At 34.8% G+C, this 23,999-nt stretch overlaps 1 protein-coding gene across 1 annotated transcript in view; it reads left to right on the forward strand.

Annotated features, from left to right (window-relative positions):
* LOC113497690 overlaps positions 1–23,999 on the forward strand; it is a 79,711-nt gene that overhangs the window by 9,029 nt on the left and 46,683 nt on the right. The window contains exons 2-3 of the mRNA XM_026877370.1: positions 3,351–5,782; positions 6,747–6,883. Of these exons, the coding sequence (XP_026733171.1) occupies positions 3,351–5,782; positions 6,747–6,883 (2,569 nt within the window). The remainder of the gene's footprint in view (positions 1–3,350; positions 5,783–6,746; positions 6,884–23,999) is intronic.

Raw genomic sequence — 23,999 nt, forward strand, 5'->3', positions numbered from 1 at the left:
GACAAATCTGCAGACTCATGTCGTACTCAGAACCTTCTAGTTAGCTACAAACGATCCAAAATAGAAAAATAAACATACGTAAAAAGTGCAAATATGATAAATTACGTAGTTTAATCAGTGTTGCGTAGCAGTGTCCGTCTGTTCATATATCTGATATAATTCAGTGTTATATCTGTAAGTTATTGCCTATCGGCCATGTAATCATAATTAACCGCAAGAACTATATTGTTATCCGCCATGACAGCTAAATTATTAGATACAAAAACGTGCACTTACGTTTTTATATTGTATTGCGTGGTCTGAATTTTTATCTCTTTTCATTCTAGGGATAATTTCATGGATGTGCCAGTACTTTTTAAAGACTTGGAAACAGGTCCAACATGCAAAGGTTTTGTTGAGAAAATTAATCCTAAATGTGAAATCTATCAGGATTCATTCACCTGCGCTTTATGGGAGAACAGACATGAGAAGTCCAAGATAGATCAGTAATATTACATACAATGTTGGCAAAAATAATTAAGCTATTATAGGTACTGTAAGACGCTATGTTCAGGGCCGGATCTAGGGGCCCAGGGGCTCCGAGGCCTCGAGGCAACAAAGGAGTGGTTCAATTTATTTTCACACTGGCCTAAAGTGCCTTATGGATAATACGGCACTAGCTATGTTGACCTTTTCTTAACATATTTCGGAAAACTATGGCACCAGCCTTTGAGCACATGGCAATGTAAATAATTTTCCTAGCAGTGACTGACCCCTTATGATTTTCATTTTTATTGTATTAAAAAACTGTTCCGACCAGAGTATTATATAAATCTCTGTTGAATGGTATCGTTTTCGTCGTCAGACCTAATGTCATTAAAAGGTTTCCGCATTTTTACAGCTGACGTGAAAATTCTCGAAACCCATTTTAATTTCCCATAGTAATTTCATCATATTGTATTCGAATGAGTAATTTAGCGAACCTATTAGTACTTCACAGTACTTAGTACTGTAGAGGAGTTGGGTGGTCAAAATTTAAATTTAATGAAATCATCGTTTTTTATTGACACATGTTCCTACACGGCCACCACAATTATTTCATGCAAAAATACTAATCAGAATATAGAAACCGCGCTTTTATGACGCATTATGCGTTTAAAAAAGTAGTGCATGTTTTATTAACAATCGCGTAAACCCAGAAATCATTCGCTTTTACATTCGCAACCTTATTGAAGTAGAGCGAAGCAATATCTATCGCTCCAAACCGTTTGTTACTAACCACAAACAAAGGCATATTCAGTTAATAGGTTTTACCTTGAACCATGCACCTTACCCTCCAGTAGACATATTGTATTGATTAAAACTACCTACAGTAGGTCATACGATACCTCACTATCATTATCAACTTTCTTTGCGATAAAAACTGTGTTGAATTAATTATCTGCCTATATTGTTTACATAACACCACGCTGCACGAATATACAGTATTTTACTTCATTAATTCAAGGCGTTTTATCACACAATTCGTTTCTCAACATAATTCGCAATAAACGTCAAGAATGATTGTTTAAATCATTGAACTTAGACGGCGACCGCACAATATTGCAAATTACAATATCCTATTGCTGCTTTAAATCACGTAGCTTACGTAAATACTAATGAATAATGACAACGCGATGTTTGAATAACGTTAATTAAATTATACCCGACATTTGGATTTATTTTTAAACTGTTGTTTATTTATTGTTACTTCTATTGTATGTATCTAGGCTACCTACGTGTCAAAGCTAATGAACTAGAATCGAGTGTTACAGCCTAAGGTTCAAAGAAAACTACATGTGTCTAATCTACAAAGCATGAACGTTGACTTTGTAAAACAGTTAAGTGATAAACGCGACGCAAGGTAAACGTATCGTAGATAACGATATTAGAAAACGTTCACTGATTTCAATCGAACAGCAAAAATTTTAAAACCAGAAATTATTACACAAGACCCGTTATAGGTTAATTCGCTGTTGTATTAAACTAACGTAATTTGAAGTATTAATTACCGTTTGAGGGAAAATGACTGAAGTGCTGGCATTGTGAAAAGTTAATTCCTTTTGACGGTTGAGCAATGCGTGCAAAGCAACGAACTGTTATAGACAATATTATTTGATTTACAACCGAGCTAGTTACACTGGGGAAGCTATTTAACGCTATCAGTTACTTTGACAAACAATTTATGTGTCTGAAACAATAGTGTAAGGTTTTTTTAGTTCAGTATGAGCTTGGCGTCCGACGAGCGAACACGAATGAATGACGGGATATTGTTCATGTTAATGATACCTCGATTTAGTGTCGAGTGTGCTATAAGTGTAGACGGACAGTCGTGCTAGTGAGAGGAATCAGGTTGAGAAGCACCGGTTACTGGAATAATAGTGGTACTCGTAGTGTCAAAGATTCTCGGTATCGTAGTGTTCATTCGTGACTTTGCGCTCCAATAACATGTAGACGTTTTTATACAGATCGTGTGATGAATGATGCCTTGCTAACGACCTCTCTATTGTGTTTTCTTACTGTATAGCGTTGAATAGCAAGAGAGGAATATGTATCAGATAAATTCTACTTTTAAATTAAAGTTTCTCATTTTAATTTGATGTTTTAGTGTGAGTTTTGTAATGCGATTGAACAGTATAGATAATGAGTGACCTTAGTGTTGCATTGAAGAAAAAACCATTCATTATAATGCAATGCGAGTACACTACACGTGCCCCTGGTACATATGCATGGAGAGCACCATGCGTGACGGTCCCTTGAACCGTGATGAGCAGACAATAGGGAGTGCGCTCATGGCTCCAAGTTTAAAGCATTAGTGTAATTGGAATTATGAATCATTCGATATTCTGTAAAATCTTAATTTATTCACATCGTAAAGCAGGAATTGACAAAGTCAATTCGCAATCAGGATTGCTTTTTTATCTCATAACAGTCCTGATTTCGATGTAGGGTTGGCAGTCAAACTTTACAAATATGTAGTAATTATTAAAGTCTAAATTTGCAAAGTTTTTAAATTAATTGAGTTATAAATAGGATTTGATTATCTGCCATAAAATTGTAGATATATAAATATATGTATAAATGAATATTAACTCCAGAATAAAGATACGGTCTGACCACAAGCCAGTGTTTATAATGTTACAGATTGTAAATCAGTTGTAATCTCTTGTTTTATTTGTAATAAATTGATAGCACAGATTTCAAAGCGCACGGGGATTTATTCGTAGGCAATACAGGACTTAGTCACTAAAATGTAAAATTGAGATCATGTCTAAAAATTCTGAACAAGATTGTTAATGACTGAATAATAATCAATTATTATCTCTTTTCAGATCCCTGTCGATAAGAATGCCAAGCTAAGAACCTTAGAGCTGCGAGGAGTTTACTCCGCTTCGAAGCTGAAGAGCCTGGAAACCATAAAACCCTTTGATGTAACTAGGTCCACGAGTATTGCTGAGAAATCCAACACTCCAACAAAAATCAACAATGATGTAAAAGAGCAAGGATTTTGCAAGACCTACGCATCGTTCATACCGAAAATGAGTTTAAATTTAGAAAAAGTGATAGAGCAGAACCCTAGAATATTAGATCTTCGTGAAAAACTAAATCAAATAACGAAAAAACAAGATTGTAAAGTTGATAAAAAAACTAAAGGACTAATCAATGATATAACCCAACATCTTGTTGACAAGAAAGATGAAGACGAATCTGGTCCTTACAGCTTATTATTTGATCTCCAATCAGATCCTTCAACATCATTCAAAGAAACTTCAAAAGTAAATGTGTGGGACCGGCCAAAATCTGAAATTTTGAGTGATTCGACATCACAAACCCATAAAAATCTACTTAACCCGATGAATAAAAGCGCAGACAGGTTACCGAACGTTTTGAATTTCGACGAGAAACCGATGAGAGAATTTGAGTATTCTTGCGAAAACGATTTTAACTTTCCAGTAAAAAAGACATTCAACACACATTCCAGATCTGATCTCTGTCTACAGTTGAAGTCGCATGTCCATACAAGAATTTTTGAGTCAAACTTGAGTCCAAACGATAATTCACTGAGTAGGACGAACGAGGAGAACTCCCTGGATGATAGTTTAGGTATCTTGACTCCAGACCAAATGGATGACATATGTTATTTAGAAAATGCTTTTTCGCCTACAGTAGAGGGATTACCAATATTCTGTGATGCAAACGAAAGTAAAATGTCTCCAGATAATGGCGATACCCCATCAACTGATAAGACTGAAAGCAACTCTGCTGCATCGACTATACAAAATGATGGATTTGATAGCTTAGAGAGTAAAAGGTGTGCTTTTGATGGCCAAATGGCCCCTATTGTGAGCTTGGAAACAATAATGAATACTGATGATCATAATTCACTCATATCGTTTGATTCTCCTGCTCATAAATGCAGTGAGTCATTGTCTGTTCCCGAACCGTTATCGAATACGTCAAAGGCTTTAGATCTACCATCTCAAGATACCACGATCGGGAAAGATGAGTTGACTTCCATATTAATAGATGATGAATTCATGCCTTCAATTCACAGCAGTATTCTTGAACCAGTTAGCTCCATTGCTGAAAATGTGGTAAATTTAGAAATACCTCTAGATAAGCACGAGAATGTTTTAACCACCAACAGGATTGAACAAACCCCATCACCGGAAGATTTACCTCTAGACAGTTCAGAAATTAACGGAGAAATAAGTACTTACTCTCAGTTTTCTGCGTCGACCTTACATGATTCACAAACTTATTCTGACGGTAAAAATGATTACCCAAAATCTATGGAAACTTCAAAAGTCTCTAATAGTTTTATAACAAGCATTACCAGTATTACTAGTTTAGATGGTTATCAAGGTGACGGAGAAATGTCGAGACCAGTAAGTAGAGGAGCAGACCATTCTATCGAACATCGTGAAGATGCCATAGAAATGGATTGGCAGAATGTACCAGTTACTAGAAGAGCAGATCCCATGACAGATTCAGATTTCTTTACAGAAAGTGATGCTGATGGATTAGATGACCATATGCAACGAGGCGATCGAAGAGCTCAAGTTATTGATGGCGCCCTTTATGGCGGCAAGAAAGTAAACGGTAATCCTCCTCTTATTGTAAACAGAAATGAAGACTCTTGCATGGAATCTAGCGGAGTTTATACAGATTTTGAAAACCATCGTACTTCTCCCGTATTTTTGAACGTCATCGACGATATGTCTCCTGATGGGTCAACTCCTTCAACGCGATCAGAATGCAGTCAGAAAAACGTCAGTACTGGAAATATAGATGCCTACTTTTCACCCCTGCAAGATGCCATAGATCAAAAATCGGATACGTCACACATTGTAGACGAAGACGAGACGCCTAAAAACACCAGCAAACGAAATTCCTTGAACAGTGTGAAAGACATGAAGTGTACGGAAAAAACTAAAGAAGAAAAGAGAAGCTTTACTTTGAAAAAATATAAAATGCCTAAGCGTGATGTGCCAAGCAAGCTGAAAAGTATGTTGGCAAACAGAAAGACTGATGCGGATAACAGTGTACAGAGCAGCCCCAAGACTGTAAAGAAGACGGAAAGAAGAGAAAACTTGGCGAAGAAGAATTCGTTGGATACGAAAAATGATTACAAGATCAAGTCATTTAAAGATATCAAGTCGAAAGTGGACTGCTCGTTTTCGTTACAACGATCTCAGACCTCGTGTAGTGTCAGTAGAATGCTAAGCTCAAAATCCACCAGTACCAACGTGAAACCGAAAAGGTGAGACATTATTTACTTTATCATTTCAAACATTACTAAATAGATACTATTGATATGAATCAAGAGTATCGTCATCTTGAACAAAATCAAGCTAATCTTTCGTATTTATTAATTAAAAGATCACAAAGTGATGTTAGCCATGATTTTTTCCTTATCACTAGACCTAGTCAGTCACTGACTGGTTGAATATGATGACATTTTGCTAATTTCCATCGCGTGCATCACGATCGCTATTATAAACGAGAACTAGGACTTGGCTGGAGCTAGAATAGTTTACACTCGGCAGTCATTTGATTACTAAACATGATTGAAGTTTTTCTGTAAACAGTACAGTGTACTCTTTGGGATACCACGCGACTGTTATTAAAAATATGTAGCTAATATGATTTGATACAATGCTAGACCTTCTTGCTGCTGTAAGAAAGTAACACTTGGTTTTAACATGTACATGGTCAATTGGGAGTTGTACCTTCTTGACTTCTTGTTTGCAATGATGCTTATGTTTGTAAGTATTTGGTTGGAACTTAATAGTATGAGATTTTCCAAGTTTGGCTTTGGATATGGTAAAAGGAAGTAAAATATAGGCACGTGTAACGAATTTAAAAGAACTTTGTCCTTGTAGGCATAAGAACAGCCAGGTAAAACCTCTTCGCAAAACCTTCTTCTCTGTCTGTATGTCCGTATTTTCATTGAAGACATAAAAACAAAAATATTTTTTGACATAACCTGAATAATGTTTCTGTCTGTAAGAACAAAAGACGAAAAACAAGCCCTACATTTAACTAAGCCCAATAAAACAGGTCTCATTGTTACGCTACACCATAGACATATAATACTTTTCTTTTACGCCTTTTACGTTTGTATTTTGTAATATTATTTTCTACACGCGCAAATACGTAACATAGCCATTAAAACTGAAATTGAATTTTATTGTTACGTATTTATGACTCCATTTTGGTTGTAGCCGTCACATGCGTATGCGCATGGAGCTTGGTTCGGCGGCGGGCAGCGGCAAGAGCAGCCTGCATAGTTCCCAGAGCGACATCAGCGCGAGCAGCACCCCGCTCGGCAAGCATACCACCAGCCGCTTCCCTCTGCTCCGTAAGTACTCAAGTTTCATAAACTTGGCTTAGAGACTAGTGACAATCACCAGCATTAACACGGATTTTTCGATATTTGGAAAACTCAAGTATTTTGAAGTTGTGGGTTTCGAGACGTGACAATCACTAGCAGTAGCACTGATTGATTGATATTAAGAAATTACAATTAATTTCGAGGATTTGTTGCGCTTTGAATTGTCAAGATCAACGTTAGTGCTTGAGATAAAACGGAGCCTCCAGCATTTTCATTTACAGGAATATTGTCATAGACATAGTTATATAAAACATAAATATGTAGCTTTGAATTAGGCGGATCGACCTTTGTGACCGGAAGTGTATATTCATCTGAAAATATTGTATTTTATGTAACTTTTAAACCTAAAACGAAAGCCTGCAATATTTTCCTAAACGAAACGATAAGTTGAATGTTTGTTTTACTACATACTTATATACATATTTACTTACATACCTAGGTATGTATATACTTATGTATGTTCTGTTCTTTGAATCGCGCCGATTGAAAAGATTTAGCTACTACATACGATCACTAAAGGACAATTAACACAGCTGTTAGCATAGGTATGTAATAAGACCTTTACCTCACATACATATCTACGTATTATATTATGTCTAAGAAAAACTGCTCAGTTTACGCACAGTTCTAATAGGATTTAAAAAATATTCTATGAGGTAAGTTTATTCATCATGATTGGAATCAATGAGCTGTCAGATTTTGATCTGCGTTATCAACCTAGAATCCCCAAATACCTACCTAGATCAAACTTCAATAATAGACACCTATGCATATTGAAAGAAAATCTCTAAGAGGCCACGCGTTATCGACATAAAAATGCGTGATAACAACGCAATACCTCCAGTTAGTGTTTTGACACACCACTCTACTACAAGGTTACAACATTGACTTAATGTTATAGGCAAAGCGTACGTGGATTGTAAAACAGCTCTAGTCGAGTTTGAAAACTCATTCTGTATATGTAACTAGTCGATACTATGAAGTATGCTGTATCTAGATTGCTGAATTAATTACTTAAATTAACGTAACGATTTTTTTCTGCTATTTTATACTTGTACTTAATATTAAGGTTTGAGTTCACAAATTAATTCTTGATAGGTATACTAAGTTAAGAAATTATAGGATCTTTTTGGGACCAAAATATGCCTGGAAATTACACGTGGTTTAGCAAGGGCCCAGCAGGATTGTCTTAAAGGGTTACCGCGGTCCCGGTTAATTAAGGGAAGGAACTTGGTTGGGCTTGATCTGTAAAAGTCTTTCACTCCCTTCCATCCAACTCAAAGCGGGAAGAGTCATTTGATGATTTCGCACCTGAAAAAAGGTTTACAAGGGCACATTTATAAAATAGTGTCGTAAAATAGTAGTTTTCCTATGAACATTTTATACGTAACTGGCCCACATTGTTCAACCGATGTGTTGTTTGTATTAAAAAATCGTTTATTTGACTATAATACATTGTAGAGTTCATGGAAGCCTAGTGACCTTGTTGACATGTTCTGTATGATTTAACACCTTGTGAGTTGGTTAGCGAATAACCATATACCCAATGTCTTCATAGAATCTACGTTTTTGTTCAACTTTTTGGTGAAATAATTCTGATTAATACTATTTTATATGTATGAAATATTTTTTATCCTCGTAATTACATAATTATCAAGAAATTTATTACTAAAAGAACACTACATAACCCCGTTACTGCTGCGCCTACAAAAGTATTAATAGCAACTACTTTTACTAATATATTGCTACTCTTTTCTTGGCAGGTCATCTTAAGTTTAACATATACTTGTAACTGTTTTAAGACATTGAAAAGTAATTATTTAACTGTTTGATTAAGAGAATTTGCGGGGAGAATTAAGTTCTCAGATAAAAAAAAGATTATCTTTAACGTCTGGCTCCTAAAACTGCGCCTAGCGCTTTACGCCTTTTACACCGTGTGAGCAACGTTTCGCTTGTACGATATTATGGAAAATTGTATTAAGATATAAGTCATGTCTTCAAAATAATTCAATCTTTTAATTTTTGTGACTTAATTTTTATAAATCTTTTTATTTGTTGTCATTATAAAATCCGACATTGACATTATAAATTTATCTTAGAAATAAGTATTTAAATCTGATCCGGATGACCAAAGTTAAGCAAATCCGCATATGCCTTACACACACTTGCACCAGTAGTTGCCACTGAAGCACTTCTAACAGCCTATTATGGCATAGTCGAATCCCACCTACGATACGGCGTTATATTTTGGGGTAACTCGACCGAAAAGGAGACAGCATTTAAGGCCCAGAAAAGATGTCTTCGGTCTATGTTTAATGTAAAATCAACTGATAGCTGTCAACCTTATTTCAGAAAATATAAAATCTTAACATTACCTTGTATATATATCTTAGAAATAGCAGTATTTGTCAAATCAAATCCCCAAAAGTTCACACGAATAAATGACGTAGTACCTCGGAATAGACGTGATAACAGTAGGTTATGTCTTCGCAGTGCCAATACTACACTAATGCGCAAAAGTGTCTGTTGCATGGCACCGGAAATATACAATAAATTACCAAAAACTTTAAAGGATTTGAATATGGTTCTCTTTAAAAAGAAATTGCGAAACTTTTTAGTAGATAAAGCTTTTTACAGTGTCTCTGATTATTTACTGGAAAAGCATATCTCTGTTAATTAGGTAAGATGCAGTTACATAAGGCATGAATAATTTTGTTGATTATCTTTAAGTTTAAAATATTTAACTATACTGTTAATTTGTAATAAGATGTATGGTATGTTTAGAATATTTTAATTGTATACATTTGCATGCCTACTGGCAAAATATGGCTGAACGAATGTTACTTTTATGTCACCACTAATGAAATACCCATATTTGCAAATAAATATCTTTTATCTTTTATCTTTATCTTTTATCATAGAGCAATATTAAGTACATGAGATGTGCTTAATATTGTTTTTTTTTGCTGCTACAAATTTAATAAATGATGATGTTTGCGCCTGCTGCACCAATCTGATATTTGATCTGTAAGCAAACATTTGCTTTCAAGACCTGGCAGGCGTTCTATAGACGGATAAATTAAGCCTTACAAATGAATGCCACTAGTATGGCAATAAAGTGGGCATTATTTATTCATTCATTGTAAAACTGTAGTTTTCCCACACATATTTAGAATTAATTAGCAAATGTTTTGTCGCACTGTAATATAACAACATTATCTTTTCTGGCGATCAAGACAATGCCGAATAGTCTTGAAGCCTATCTTGAATAATAATTATGCTAGTACATTGTACACGCTTAAAGACTTTCTGAATTCTTATAAAAATATTTTACTAAAAATTAAAAATTATTTTTTTTTATACAAAAAATGTAAAGATTTTTTAATTTAATCAAAGAATAAAGTAAAAATAATACACGAAACGTTTAGTTTTCGGTAATCAAATAATTTATTGAAACTTCCGTAGGGTAAATGATGAGGAAATCCTGATTTTTGATTTAACACCTACCCCTGTTAAAAATCAGCTGTGCCACAGCAGCAATCGATGCGGAAGGTCAACACTACGGCTGGCAAGGGAGCAAGCAAGCTGAGACCGCATGGCAACTAGCGTTTCCTCTCGGCTGGGCTCACTCGCCAGTCGCCGGTGAGACGCGAGCCGGCGCGCGCCGCCCGCTTGTCGCGTTCGTGACGTCAACTTGCAACGCGAAAAATCAATGGATTCCCCTCTGTCACTAAGGTTAACCGCATACCGCATTTTCTCAAAGAAAATGTGTCATATGTCAGTGAAGTGTTGACGATACCTGCACCTGGGATACTAACTCATTGATATGATAAAAACACTACGATGTAAAATGCAACGCGTCACGTGAACGGTTTACTTTCAAGTTTTGTTTTGTGTGGTGTCATTTTTAAGTTATTATTATTTTTAATCTTTCTTTTATTTATATTTAATTTAAATTATTTTTTCGTTATACTTGACATTTTCTATAATAATGGTCGACAAGTGTTGTTGTTTACCTTGACAAGTTTCTTGCGACAGCGTATGATGATTATTTTTAATTTCGAAAGGATTTCAGTCGGGTGAAAATATGTTATATTGAACTTATAAATGAAATCCGTGTCATTAAATCTGTAGGCCTATAAAATACTTTAGTGTCCTTCATTAACTTTATGCTGCCGACAACTGGTTAAACAAGCTAACTCTACAAGGTGTAATTTTTAAAGTAAACATTCACTACGTGCTTGTGTCGTTCTGTGTTTTTCAACCAAACACTAGTAATGAAAAACTTTAATAAAACAGGAATGCGCAAACATCAGCGACGGACAATAGAAATTAATATACAGCAAAATTAATAAAAGTAGCTCTACTAATGAATTTCTAAAAATGATCTCTAAAATAAAACAATTGAATTGTAACCTTACACTCGTCTTATTAGAAATCGATTATTTAATACATTGTAGGTGGTGATTACATAAATGATTGTAACTCATTGTTGGATATCAGACACAGCAGAAAATAATAGGCCAAATAGAAAGTACATTAACGCATGCTCGGTTCACATGCAACGAAGAATATCACATAATTAAAAAGTGATTTGAACATAAGCGCGTGACAATCTGTATTGTTCATCCAAACCAGAGTTTTTCACATTTTCTCCTTTAACATTTAGGCTATGACGAGCATTTTCGCATTTATTTATTCGGATGTTATACTTACATAATAATAGATAAATAATAGACATACTGTATCACCTTTCACTGTTTATTACTAATAACTATATTGTACACGCAAAAAGTAAATGTACGAATATTTTAATTGACAGTGCTAACTGGATTCGAAAGCATAAAATTGGAGAGTCATGTTACAGATACAATTTATCTTTCGCATCTACTTGAGATGGTTTTGACTGATAAATGTCAAGATATCGAGTATCAATATCGTTATCTATAACATTTTCTAGAAAAATATTGATTCGTAATATATGTGTTTTTTATGTGTAAGTTAAACTGGCGCCATTCTTCAAAATTCATGTTCAAAATTCTTTACTTAAAAACGTTAGGTACTATTTTAAATCCAGACCTGTATGTGATTGTTTCGATCATGAGTTTAAACGTCACAATATGGCCTCTATCTAGCTTTCAGACTATTAATCGGATTGACTACACGTGGATACGTACATTAATCCAATAGTTAACTGTCAGTAAATAGCGATGAACTTACACTGTCTGGATCGTTTTTCCTCCGTTAAATTCCCAACGCTTACTTGTCCATTAGTTCAGAGGTTGGGTCTAAGATTATTATTACTGATAAGAGCGTTCGTTGTATTTTGCATATTATATGCGTTTGTCTGTAATGTATGCAATACATTCACAGTGCAGGACTTACTCATTATATTCTGAGTAATTTGGGGGAAAACCACCCCTGTACCAAGTTCACTTAAAACGTCAGCCCTTTCGTTTTAGATCAATGAACTCCATGCCCAGACTTATAAAGAATCAGATAACTACATAATGTTAGAAATAACGAGCCAATAGGATTACTCGAAAGTAAATAGTTGTGGCAATTGTTAACTCTACCATAGAAATCGTAGCTAGAAATATAGCGGTAACACGCAGGTAAGCGACAGGCATCGCGATTTAGTTTTATTATCTTTCAACACAGCCCGTATTATTGTTCGCCCCAACCAGTTAATATCAGAACCGATCCAAGTCCTGGGTAAACAGTTAAAGTAATGACTGCAAGAATTACATGGACGGAGAAATATTACAGTTACGTAAGCAAGCGTTCAACTGTTTTCAATGATCGATGTTTCTTAGAATCCTAATAGATAAATTTGACAATATTATCAAGAATGATACATTACAATTTGCATATAAAGCAAAATTTGGTCAAAGCATCGAATGTAAATTTGATTTAAATAGGTTTTATATGACAAACGCATGTTAAGCTACTGTTATAGGTAACATGCGTAAATCTTTTATGTCATAACAGTTACTAAACGTAACGTTATTTTGCGTAACTAGAATTAGATCTTTATCAACTGAAACGTGTTTCTAAACGTTAGGGAGCTGTTAACAAAGTAATAATTACTCTGTAAATACATTTTATGATGTAGTAACGTTACAACAAAATGTAGAGTCTATTTTTGTGAATGCGTATTTATCAAAAAGCAATTAACATAATTAATGATCTTGATAGTATTAGCATTCGTAAATGGTCATTCGAACTGGTTTCTAACCAACAAGTTTTATGGTACAGTTACGATTCATATCTTTGCTTTAGTATTGTTTTATAGTACGGGGGATACTTGTTCTGGAAGGCAATGGAACATGTCCCGATATAGTCAGCCTGTTAAGGTTAACCCTAAAATATATAAAACTGGGGACAGTATAAATGGTCTATGCAATACTTGCGAGTGAAATCCGCTGGAAGCCGATGCAGTGTAACGGGTTATTCTCGTCGATGGATTTGTTGACGAGTCGAGAATCGTTGACCCCGTCGGTGAAGGCGAAACCGAGTGCGAACTGTTACACAGTCCCACTGCTTATTGAGTTGTCGAAATACTCGCATCGTCTACTAGAAGTCAAAACTCATTCATGTTTACTTTATTTTCCAAACGCCTACGAATTTCAAGAACGCGCCTTCTAAAGATTTATTTAGATGACGGTTTCAAATATATTGATAGGAAGTGAGATGATCGATTATCATGTCCAAGTTCTTTATAACAACAATTTCTGATTCAAGTAGCGGATTATCAAAAACATGTTTCGACGTAAAACGCTTAAAGGTGAATCGAACACCTAAATTCAAATATTATGATAATGGATACTTCCAATCATCTACGAATTTATTAAAATGGTCGTTCTAATTTCATCAAATAATTTGTTGAGCGCTTTGTGTGTAGAGCTGAACTGTGAGGTCTCGTTTGACCCACATTTGACACATTAATCCATGGCCTAAAAGCCTACGTGACATGGCGTTCTCCTATTATATCATTACCGTCATTAGTTGCATCAAAGGCTTGCAGTCGTTGTGTAGCCGCCCACCACGCGCTCATATAAGCAGCCCACTATGGCTACAAATCATTAAACACTATCAGATTATACTTTAGATACATCTACATGATTTCTTTTCGTAATATTACCTGTCTTTTTGGTTTTATATATTTTTAATATTTATCTTTTACTATAAAAAACTTTATTTGTATTCAGCTAATTAAGCACTCCGGTTGGGACCAAAACTAGTTAGTTATTCCCGATTTATACTCGAGATTAAAGCGTTATTAAATAAATAAAAAGTGTTTGGTGTTCGAAGTTATAAGTATTTCGTTTTAATTCTTTGTCAAGAGAAATGTTCAGATATAGTTTCTTGATGTTTATTTAAATATCATAAAAACATTCAATATGATCAGTCTAACTTATAAAAATATTTTTTATTTTATTGTAAAGCATGGTAAATAGAGGTTAACAGGAGATAACATCGATTCTACGGTTGCTTAGCTAGACAGTCGATCGATAAAACAAAATGTATTTGACGTCGCTATGTTTCGACGGTTTTTGTATATCCGCACGCACCATCGCATAGTAACTATTGACTCGAAACTCGTGACTAGAAATAAATAGAGGAGTAAAGACTTATCTTGGGGCAGAACACCACCTCTTAAAGTTAGATGGTTTTAGGTGTGCGAGAGAGATGTAGCTCGACATCATGTAATGCGCTGTCCCTCTTTCGTTACTTCAGCCTTACTTTAAAAGCTGGTAGTTCATCTAATACTTCGTTTTACTCGTTCTTCTCATCAGTTACAGATTCTCATCCTCTTAGTAGGTATAGACTTTAGTTTTAAATAAACATCTTTTGTTTTTTGTTGCAAGGATTTGTAATTCGCATTACATACCAATATAATAGGCAAATTGTATAAACAAGCCATTGTTCTATTGCGCGTTAGAACAGAAGTTTAAAATGACTACGATGATTATAGTTTTTTTATCACTATTGTAATATAGATACACTATTATTATATAATTGTCAGGGAATCGACTTTTGGGTCGAGGAAAAAGCAAGTTTATTGAAGCAAATTTGTACAACTTTGCTCCATTTTTTCTCTCGGGAATTCAATTCCATTCATCGATTGTTTCGTGTTGATTATTTATGAATTCCAAACACACAATTGTTGAAGTTGTGGATGTGTAGATGATTGTCATGCCATCTGATTCTGCGTGAAAATTCACAAGACGGTGCCGCTTGTGTTCTATCGATTTATTTGTTACATAGTCACTTAGTCCAGATACAAAAACGTAAACCGTTATAATGGATACCGGTTACTTTACAGTTCCCGGTATGGTTTCCCGTTGATTGTTTGGTGCTAAGTTAGCCCCAGCCTCCCACGAGCCGTTCGCTTCATTTATAAACTGTTGCGTTTCCGAGAATCGACATTACAATCGCGCGTATGATGAATGTTGATTTTATCGTTATTTTGTATCGGTTCGGATTACTGGGAACAAAGTTGCTATTTTGGATACAAACGTAGCTTTATATAATGTTGTACAATAACCTCAAACAAGGATTAAATAATAGTAAAACAATAATGCATTTTTCTGCTTCGGGAAGCACAGAAACACTGAACACAAAGCCGCAATAGAATCTGTGTACTCACGTTCTGTAATTACATACAATGTCTAAGTTCTGTACAATATTGCATAGACTTTTATATTCCTAGCTGTTGAAAGTGTGACGGGCACCTTTTTGTGGTTTTCTGACCGCCGCAAACCGGTCCCCGGTGCAAGATAGCTACAGGTGATTCCTACTAAGAACACGTTCCTTTTCGTATTGTTGAAAAGCAACTTCTTTGTCCAGCGAGTGAACGAATCGATATCATTAGTGTACGTGTCAGGACTACTTTTACTTGAAGGGAAGTTGTAAGTACCGGTGTAGTGCCGCAATCAACCACCGCGAAAGGTAAATTATGAAATCTGCATACATTGAGGACGTATTTATTTTTGTAACAGCATATATTCATGAAAATTATATTAATATTACAATACAATGGAATATTTTACTTGAAGACCTTTACATACAGGTCGTTCTGATGTGGAATATATTTTTTTACTCCTACTTTAAAATATTTCTGATTAATTTCGTTGCGGGTTTCATGACAGTCAATCATTTCTCGTGGGACATACTGAGCTTATTTTTTTCGTTGGTGTACGTTATTTTGTTTTTATAATAATTGATTGCTTATAGGAGATGCAGTGCCAGCGTTTACTTTTGGACTAGTCCCAAAACAGGTCATAATCAAAATTATACACTGTCCTATTGAAATGGGCTAGGGTTCAGGCCAAACGTCATCCATTATACAAAAGTCACGCAGCAACGTTCATTATTTAGAAAGGTGTAATAATCAACAAGCTATTATAGTAATTATCGATTCATGTTGCTTAACAAGCATACGGGGAAACTTTCGGAATACCAATTTTCTCAACTCATCGGACTTTGCTCTGTCGGATAATTAGTGTTTTGATACGATAACGCCTCGAGCTGCGCCCGCGCATGGTCGACTTAAATGATGTACTGAACCATGTTGTCTCCTTGTAAGGTTAGCTATCGTGAGATTGAACGGATGAAAGCACAGACATTGCTTCGAAAGCAAAGTAATTGCTACCTATGTGTTGTTTTTGCTCGCCGCAACTTGTTTAGCGTTGTCTGTTGGTACGTTCTCGCCTATTGATATACCTGTCACAAGCCAGCGTTTACTGCTGCTACGTGCGCTTGCGTTGAATAATGTGCTCTACTGGTAAATGGATTGGTTCTACCTAAATGTACTCCTAATTCTGTCGCTCGCAATTCTGTTGGTACGGCTATCACGTTTTTACTTTGAATTTAAAGCGAAACGAGTTAATGTTTTTATAAGTGCTTAATTGCATATTAAATGAGCTCATTAGTGATCTTTGTGTTGGCTGCTGATTAAGATAGATAACACGACAATTATCGCGCTACATTTAAGAAAGTCACTTAGGATAAGTGACTGTTTTTGTACTCATTAGACAATGGCACAGATTTTCAGCTTTGACATAGCTCCATACGTTGTCAATTTATAGAGTATAGATAAGTTAGAGTCGGTTACAACGATTTTTGCTGTGTCTGCGAAAATATTTGCTTTCTTTGACTTAATTATGACAATAGATTAGAAAACATTCATCTGTTAATTTGTTCCCAATTTCTTTAGTAGGTTTTTGAATTGCATTAACAACGAACATTCCTTCTTTGTGCCCGTGTGAGTTAAGATATGAGCGCCAGTAATTAGAAAACCGGTTTCATTGCATACCAATAGGTTCCTGTACAAATAGTAAAATGTCAACATTTTTATGTAGTGTTCGTTCCGTTTCTGGGGGTAATAAAACTACGGATATTGTTTGACAAACTGGTTATGTTGTCTGCGTGTACGCAGGGTCGCAACGAGCTGCGTAACTAATGGGAACGCGTTGCGACTTCATAATTTGAAGTTACGTGACATTAATAATTATTTTGCTTTCGTACGATCGCTCCGAGACGTGTGACGGGACGTGGGGACATTCCAGCCAAAACGATCATATTTAAAGTAGGTGCCTAAAATAGCTTTTAATTTAATTTAAATAAAAGAGCGTTAAATTGACCATCACTTAGTAAATTATCGTTCGTAATGTATCAATCCTAACGGGCAAGAATACCTTCCATTGAACGACTCTACATTTGGCAACGGTTGTTAAAAAATAAACTATTTTTAAAGTGGGTTTGATTGTCCACCTTCATAATAATTAATATAGTACAAAGTTATTTAACAGAAAGGTCGTTCTATCGTACATTTTGTGCGTCGGCAGCTCGCAGCAACATTTTAGCCGCCATAGTCAATCACGTACCGGATGTTAATCTGTGCATATGTCCTCACGCAGTGATTTAATCTCATTGGGGATACCCATGCTGGGTGCGAGCAATTTGCTATTTAAATATGACCATCTATTCAAAGACCTGCGCATGTAAATCGTACTAACGAAGTTGACCTCTCTGACTTTCTGATCTCTTGCGGTTCATAACAACTCTTGACATATGCTTGCGTATATGCCCCTAGGTGTATTGACACTTTGCATAATTATTAAAGGAGGTTGTATATCTCAAGTGTCAAGTCACGAGTATAGGTAAGCGATAAAAATATCTAGCACGTCACGAATGAGAAGTGACTTATGTAAGTATAATCTGAAACGTGTGTGAAATAGTATCGGTTAAGGTAAAATTGATATCATTTACTTGAAGTGTCTTTGCAAACAATAGTTATGATGAGTCTGAATTATATTTTTTTTCTTTGAGACTGGTGTAGCTTTTTAACCCCTAGAGCAAAAAAACGGAGTGATTTTTTTTTATTGACTTCAATTTAGTTTTTTTTTATTAAAGGTGAAAATTTTTCGAGTGTTTTATAGGGGGTAAAAGAAGGAAAAATAACTGTACGTCTACAAATATAAATAAGTAGAATTGTGGCCGTTTTTGAAACATGACGCTACGACGTATAGTTTTGTTAGCCCTTTCGTTTCCATAATACCAATATTCCTGCTATTATATATTCCTTTTAGCTCCCAGTATAGACCGGTCTAAACTCAGCTTATAATATCTTGATTAATGTGACATATGTGTTAAATGTGTGGCAATATGCCTCGACTCTATCGACTCTATGATTAGGAGTCGAATGAAGGGCATCGACATTCACCAGCTCTTCAATCGCTAAATAAACACGCAAAACATTGATTCTAGTTATTATCACGTTGCCAATGTCATTGGACGTTACAAAAAGTATGAATTCTGCAAAAAGAAGAGTCATCGCAGAACTCGAATGTTACTTTTGCACAAAAAATATAGCTGTCGTTTGAAAGTTGAAGAATAATTGTGATATCTCTGAAGTTATAACTAATCTTTTTAATCGAAATTATTTTATGAATCTCATATTTTTTGCCGTCCAAAATTTCACGTAGTTAGTTCTGTTTTTTTACTCATTTTCCTTAATGTAGAGATCTCTTGAATAATTTCAGGAGTTCAGAAACAGAGTTTTAAACTTTGGTTATATGATTATTATATAACGAATACTAATACTTAAAATAAAAACCAAAAAGTTATTTTAATTTTACTCAAAGTAAAGAGAACTCTCTTCAGCATTATTTGCCTTGAACTTAAAACAGAGACATTCAAGTTTAGAGATTAGAATGCAAACGTTTAATTGGCGAAGCGTTGAATCGAAATAGCCTGTAAACGTGTTCGTTAGTTAAAGATAATTTTAGATTAGATTTGCGTGAAGTCAGGCACTAATTTTTATTTTACTACGGGCCTTGTGCTATTGTGAACCCATTAGAAACTCTACTTAAGAAAATCTAACTTTTGTATTACGAAACGATATTGTTACGTTTTCTAAAGTATTTAACGTGTTTAAAGTAATATATTACAATTGTTTTTATAATAAAGTATAATATGGCATGACTGTAGCTCATATTCATATGTTCATATTATAACCTTACAAAGGAACGTCTATATCTAAATATAGCACATGAATTGTGACTAAATTCATAACAACAAATTGAATATTAGGCATTAGTGACAAGAGGTCAGCTGGTTACCTCTACGAAGCTCATGTATGAAGATTTTTGATTAATTATCTCTGCAACAAAAATATACACTTTTTTTTGTAAGAAGAGTATTAGAATCAATGATATATAATGGTAATGATAACTCAATACGTTAACATTAAGCTTGCGATAAGGAACTGAGAGCTCACCACCTTTTCAGGTAAACATGTTGCAATTGTGTAAGCGAGACAGATTTATACTGCATAGAGCGGTATCTCTATTCTACAACTTCAAGTTTTGCTTTAAGAGGAGGTTTTAGGCCACCAGTGAAGTGAGTATCATGACAGTTGACTCTCAGAGAAATATACGATCCCAGATATTTTTGATTAATGGTCTGTAAGATAAATATAAACAGTTCTTGAACTTGCAGATAATTGCATAACTGTACGGTACTGGAATGAGGCTAGTTGATAGCATGACTAGTATGCTTGTATAAGCTTAGGATCAGATAAATATTGATAGAATCGCGAATAATGTTACATCACTATCAATAAATACAGATGACGATGTGATGATTTAACAAAGGTGTGATCGTGAAACTGATTCGTCTCATTTATTTTAGACGTTAGTTGAGCTATTTGTATAAGAACCGAGGCAGCATACAACTGCAATAGAATTAAGTTTCAAAAGGACAAAATATGTGTGTAAAAAAGTAAACGAATAATGAAAACTGATTCTGTACTCGTACATCGTACGAGTTCTTGTGTGTAGTACAAGAATATATCTTCGTTTCAAATTGTTACCAAAAGGTGTATATTGTAGAGCCATCCACAGCTCTGTTCCTTACAAGTCGGTTGCAAATTGGCCGGGAGCCAGGACTGGTCTCGCGATGTTTGCTGTTACGAAATTCCGCCAAAACTGTTGCAGTAGGCTGGAATGACCCCATTTTCTAAAGCTATTATGATATGACGTGTTTATTTATTACGAAAACGCACGATACTCTATTAATTTGTTCAGTGAATTATTACATTGCATTACGAATCGGATTTAAGGACGTCTGAAAGTCTTAGCCGAGGTACATTCGTCCTTGTTGCTTTTCAGTCATAATGATTGTTAATTGACTTGGAAGTAGGTCTGACATTAGTTGTCCGTATATCATGTCGCTTGTAATTACGTGTGTAGTTTACACGTTGCAATTAGTTCTTTGAAGTAATGGAGCCATGGATAGCTATTATTCCACGTAAACAATATTTTTTATTGTTCGTATGAAATGTTTCAGCGGTAAAGTTGTAGCTTTGAAATGTATGATTTTATCTGATCTACACCACGCTAGCTAACGCCAGTATGTTTCTCCATGACTCGGACGTTGACCCAAATTTGTTGGTTACCTCTATAGTTTGTAATATGCTATATAATAAATACCGATAATGTTTTAAAGTATTAGCAGAGCTAGGGGTGTGCTATCGTTAAATTAAAAATGCTTTATATTATGAACGGAATTATTGATGTCTTATGAAAACAATTGATTGCCGATTCGTTTTATATACGATTATATGGGCTCTGTGGTTGCTATGTCATGGTGTTCCAGATATTTCGATATGTCAATCTATTCTTACGTATAAGATCCATTCAAAGTCTCGCATGACCGGGTTTTCTGTCCTATTAACCAGCCGGCCTGAAGACAGCATAACAACAGTGCTCTTTGAGCAAATACCTGAACATCTCGACTTGTTCAGGTTGAAGCATGTATTATGTCTTGCGGTCCAGTAAAGACAGCATCCGTTTTGAAATCAGTCTTCCATAGTCATTTTATGGGTGAGTTTGTAATGCTTGTATCAGTGACCGAATTGTGGACCAACCCTATTTTTAGAATTATTTGGAGCATAAACTTTGTGGTAGTTTAAATTATGTGTTATTACGAAATTACACGCGTTTTAAGAATACTTTTGTAAAGTAGCTTATCGAGTTTGGAACGTAGCTGGTTTTTCGTCGATTTAAACTGTTTTTGTGTTCGACAATCAAAACCAGTTATCAGAACCCGTCTTGTTATTTGAATTTGTTAGTTTTATAGATTCGTATTATAACGGCATAGTTACAAGGTAGGTATTTTAATTGTTCGTTGTTTGTTTCGAAGAGTTCGAACAACTGAAATGTGTTTTTAAAGGTGGTTCAACCGGCCGCGTGGTGATAGGTCAGCTAACCAAATGTCACGATTTGAAATGCCAGAACTTGCTTACGATGTAGAAAATACTAACTGTTAAGGCACCTTTGCACGCTTGTCATAATCTTAGAAATGACTGAGGCAATTATTCATGATGACTAGATATTAGAACTCATTGCTGAAATGAACAAAATGAAAATAATCGCACAAATCTATCCGTAATTGATAAAATTTACGTTAGATATTCATATTAACGTTATTTGTCCAATTTATTTTTGTATGAAATGGAAATACTTTACTTCGTTTTTGAGAGAGCAGAAGCATTAAAATTAAGCCCGAAAAATAAAACCCATGAGGAAATGAAGGTTTATGTGTCAAACTATTTGGAAAAGTAACGGATTGAATACTTTAATGTCAAATTCCGAAGCTTATGCAGTAAATATGGAAACATGTGATTTTAAAATTTTAAATGAATAGAGACGCAATAAAAAGCAGAGAGTTTTTCAAATCCAATATATTTTCAGCCGTTCTCAATTATGTTCACATGAAAAGTCCTTGTAAACTGTGTATTAAAAATTCTTAAAACCTGGACCATAAGGTTCACAGTCCTCCGAATATTGTTTACACGTAGTCATATTATTTTATTCTTCATGTTATATAGTTCTTAATACCTAGTAAATAGGGTTCATAATTCTTCATTTGCTGTTGTTACCGGACAGTCTTACCACTGCACCTAGGTAATAATCATTGATGTGTTTGTTTTAATGGCATCATCTGACGGCTATTTTTGTCGATGTAGTAAACGTTTTCTATAGAACCTCAAAGGTTTTATGTCATTTCACAATGTTTAAGTTATTTCTGTTTTAGTAGAGTTCGTAACAATATATGTACATTGGTAGATACATACATCTATACTCTATACTAATATATAAAGCTGAAGAGTTTGTTTGTTTGTTTGTTTGTTTGAACGCGCTAATCTCGGGATCCACTGGTTCGATTTGAAAAATTCTTTTTGTGTTGAATAGACCATTTATCGAGGAAGGCTATAGGCTATATAACATCACGCTGCGACTAATAGGAGCGAAGATACAATGGAAAATGGGGAAAATTCTAACCACGTGGACGAAGTCGCGGGCAACAGCTAGTATATTATATACTGATAGTGTGTTCGATAACAATAAATATCTCAAAAAGCAGTAGTAAATTCTTTATTTAGTCATGAGAATTAAACTTACCTTTAAAATGTTTCTAAATCAAATTCTTAGTTATATTGTTAGCTTAAAGTGACTCTTTAATTTGACATAAAACCTACTTCCAATAAAAGCCATCCATAACAATAAACGACAAACATATTGGATGTCTGAGTGACATGCAGGTAATTAGTAAAGCCCCTGGCGTATACACGTCGCTAGTTAAACTTACCTACATAGCCTACATATACCTACCTAGTATGCATTCACATTGCGAAAGTATTGATTTTACCAAAACCAGACAGTTAAATGAAAACATTCGTGCACCCTCGCATATGCAAGTAGGGTAGGGCAATGAAGCGTAGCATGTTAAATTTTACGATAACACCTAATTTAGATGCATTAATGACGCAATACCTATTCGCAAATCGGTAAGCAACGAATTTGAAAGCATACAGAATTAGCAATGTTGAGATATCTAAAGAAAACGCTTTTGTTTCGGATTTGCGATTTATTTTTATAAGCTTGAAAAGGTGCTCAGTTATTTGATTGATTTACAATTAAATTTGCGTTAACTTTTTTATTTAAAATTGGTATTTTTTTGCGTCAGTCTCTACTAAGATTCAATTAATTAAGATTATTAAAACTTAAAACAATGGCTGCTAACGTTACAAGAATAAATTAAATACGACCTCGTGCAAGGGACGTTACGTAGTCTTAACTCAAATAGGTAGTATTACAAATATCACGAATTATGAAAATTATATTATTTTTTAGCAACATGTTACTTAAACATAGAGTGGGGTGAAAAGCAATCGCCAGTTTCTTCGGTATTCCGGCGTAGTTACCGTTCCACATTCATCAGCTGCTAAGAGCGTTATTGTTCCATTTGTGCGGACTTCTTTTGTTTCACATTGGCTTAAATTAAAACTTGTGTTGACGTTCTGAAGTGTCAGTATGGTGCCAGTTATATTTTCTCGATGTGTATTTGATTGTGATTACTTATGTCAACAACCACGGAAGAATGTTATATCAAACGCATTCTTGTTTTTTTGTTCCGAGTTTAGAATCGCAGATGTGTCGTTGATGAGTGTTGTTTTATTAAGTATAATTCTTATATCATTTCTTAAAGAATTGTCTAGTAGAAATTTGGT

This window comes from Trichoplusia ni, chromosome 9, assembly GCF_003590095.1.
Source record: "Trichoplusia ni isolate ovarian cell line Hi5 chromosome 9, tn1, whole genome shotgun sequence".
In the NCBI taxonomy this organism is placed as follows: domain Eukaryota; kingdom Metazoa; phylum Arthropoda; class Insecta; order Lepidoptera; family Noctuidae; genus Trichoplusia; species Trichoplusia ni.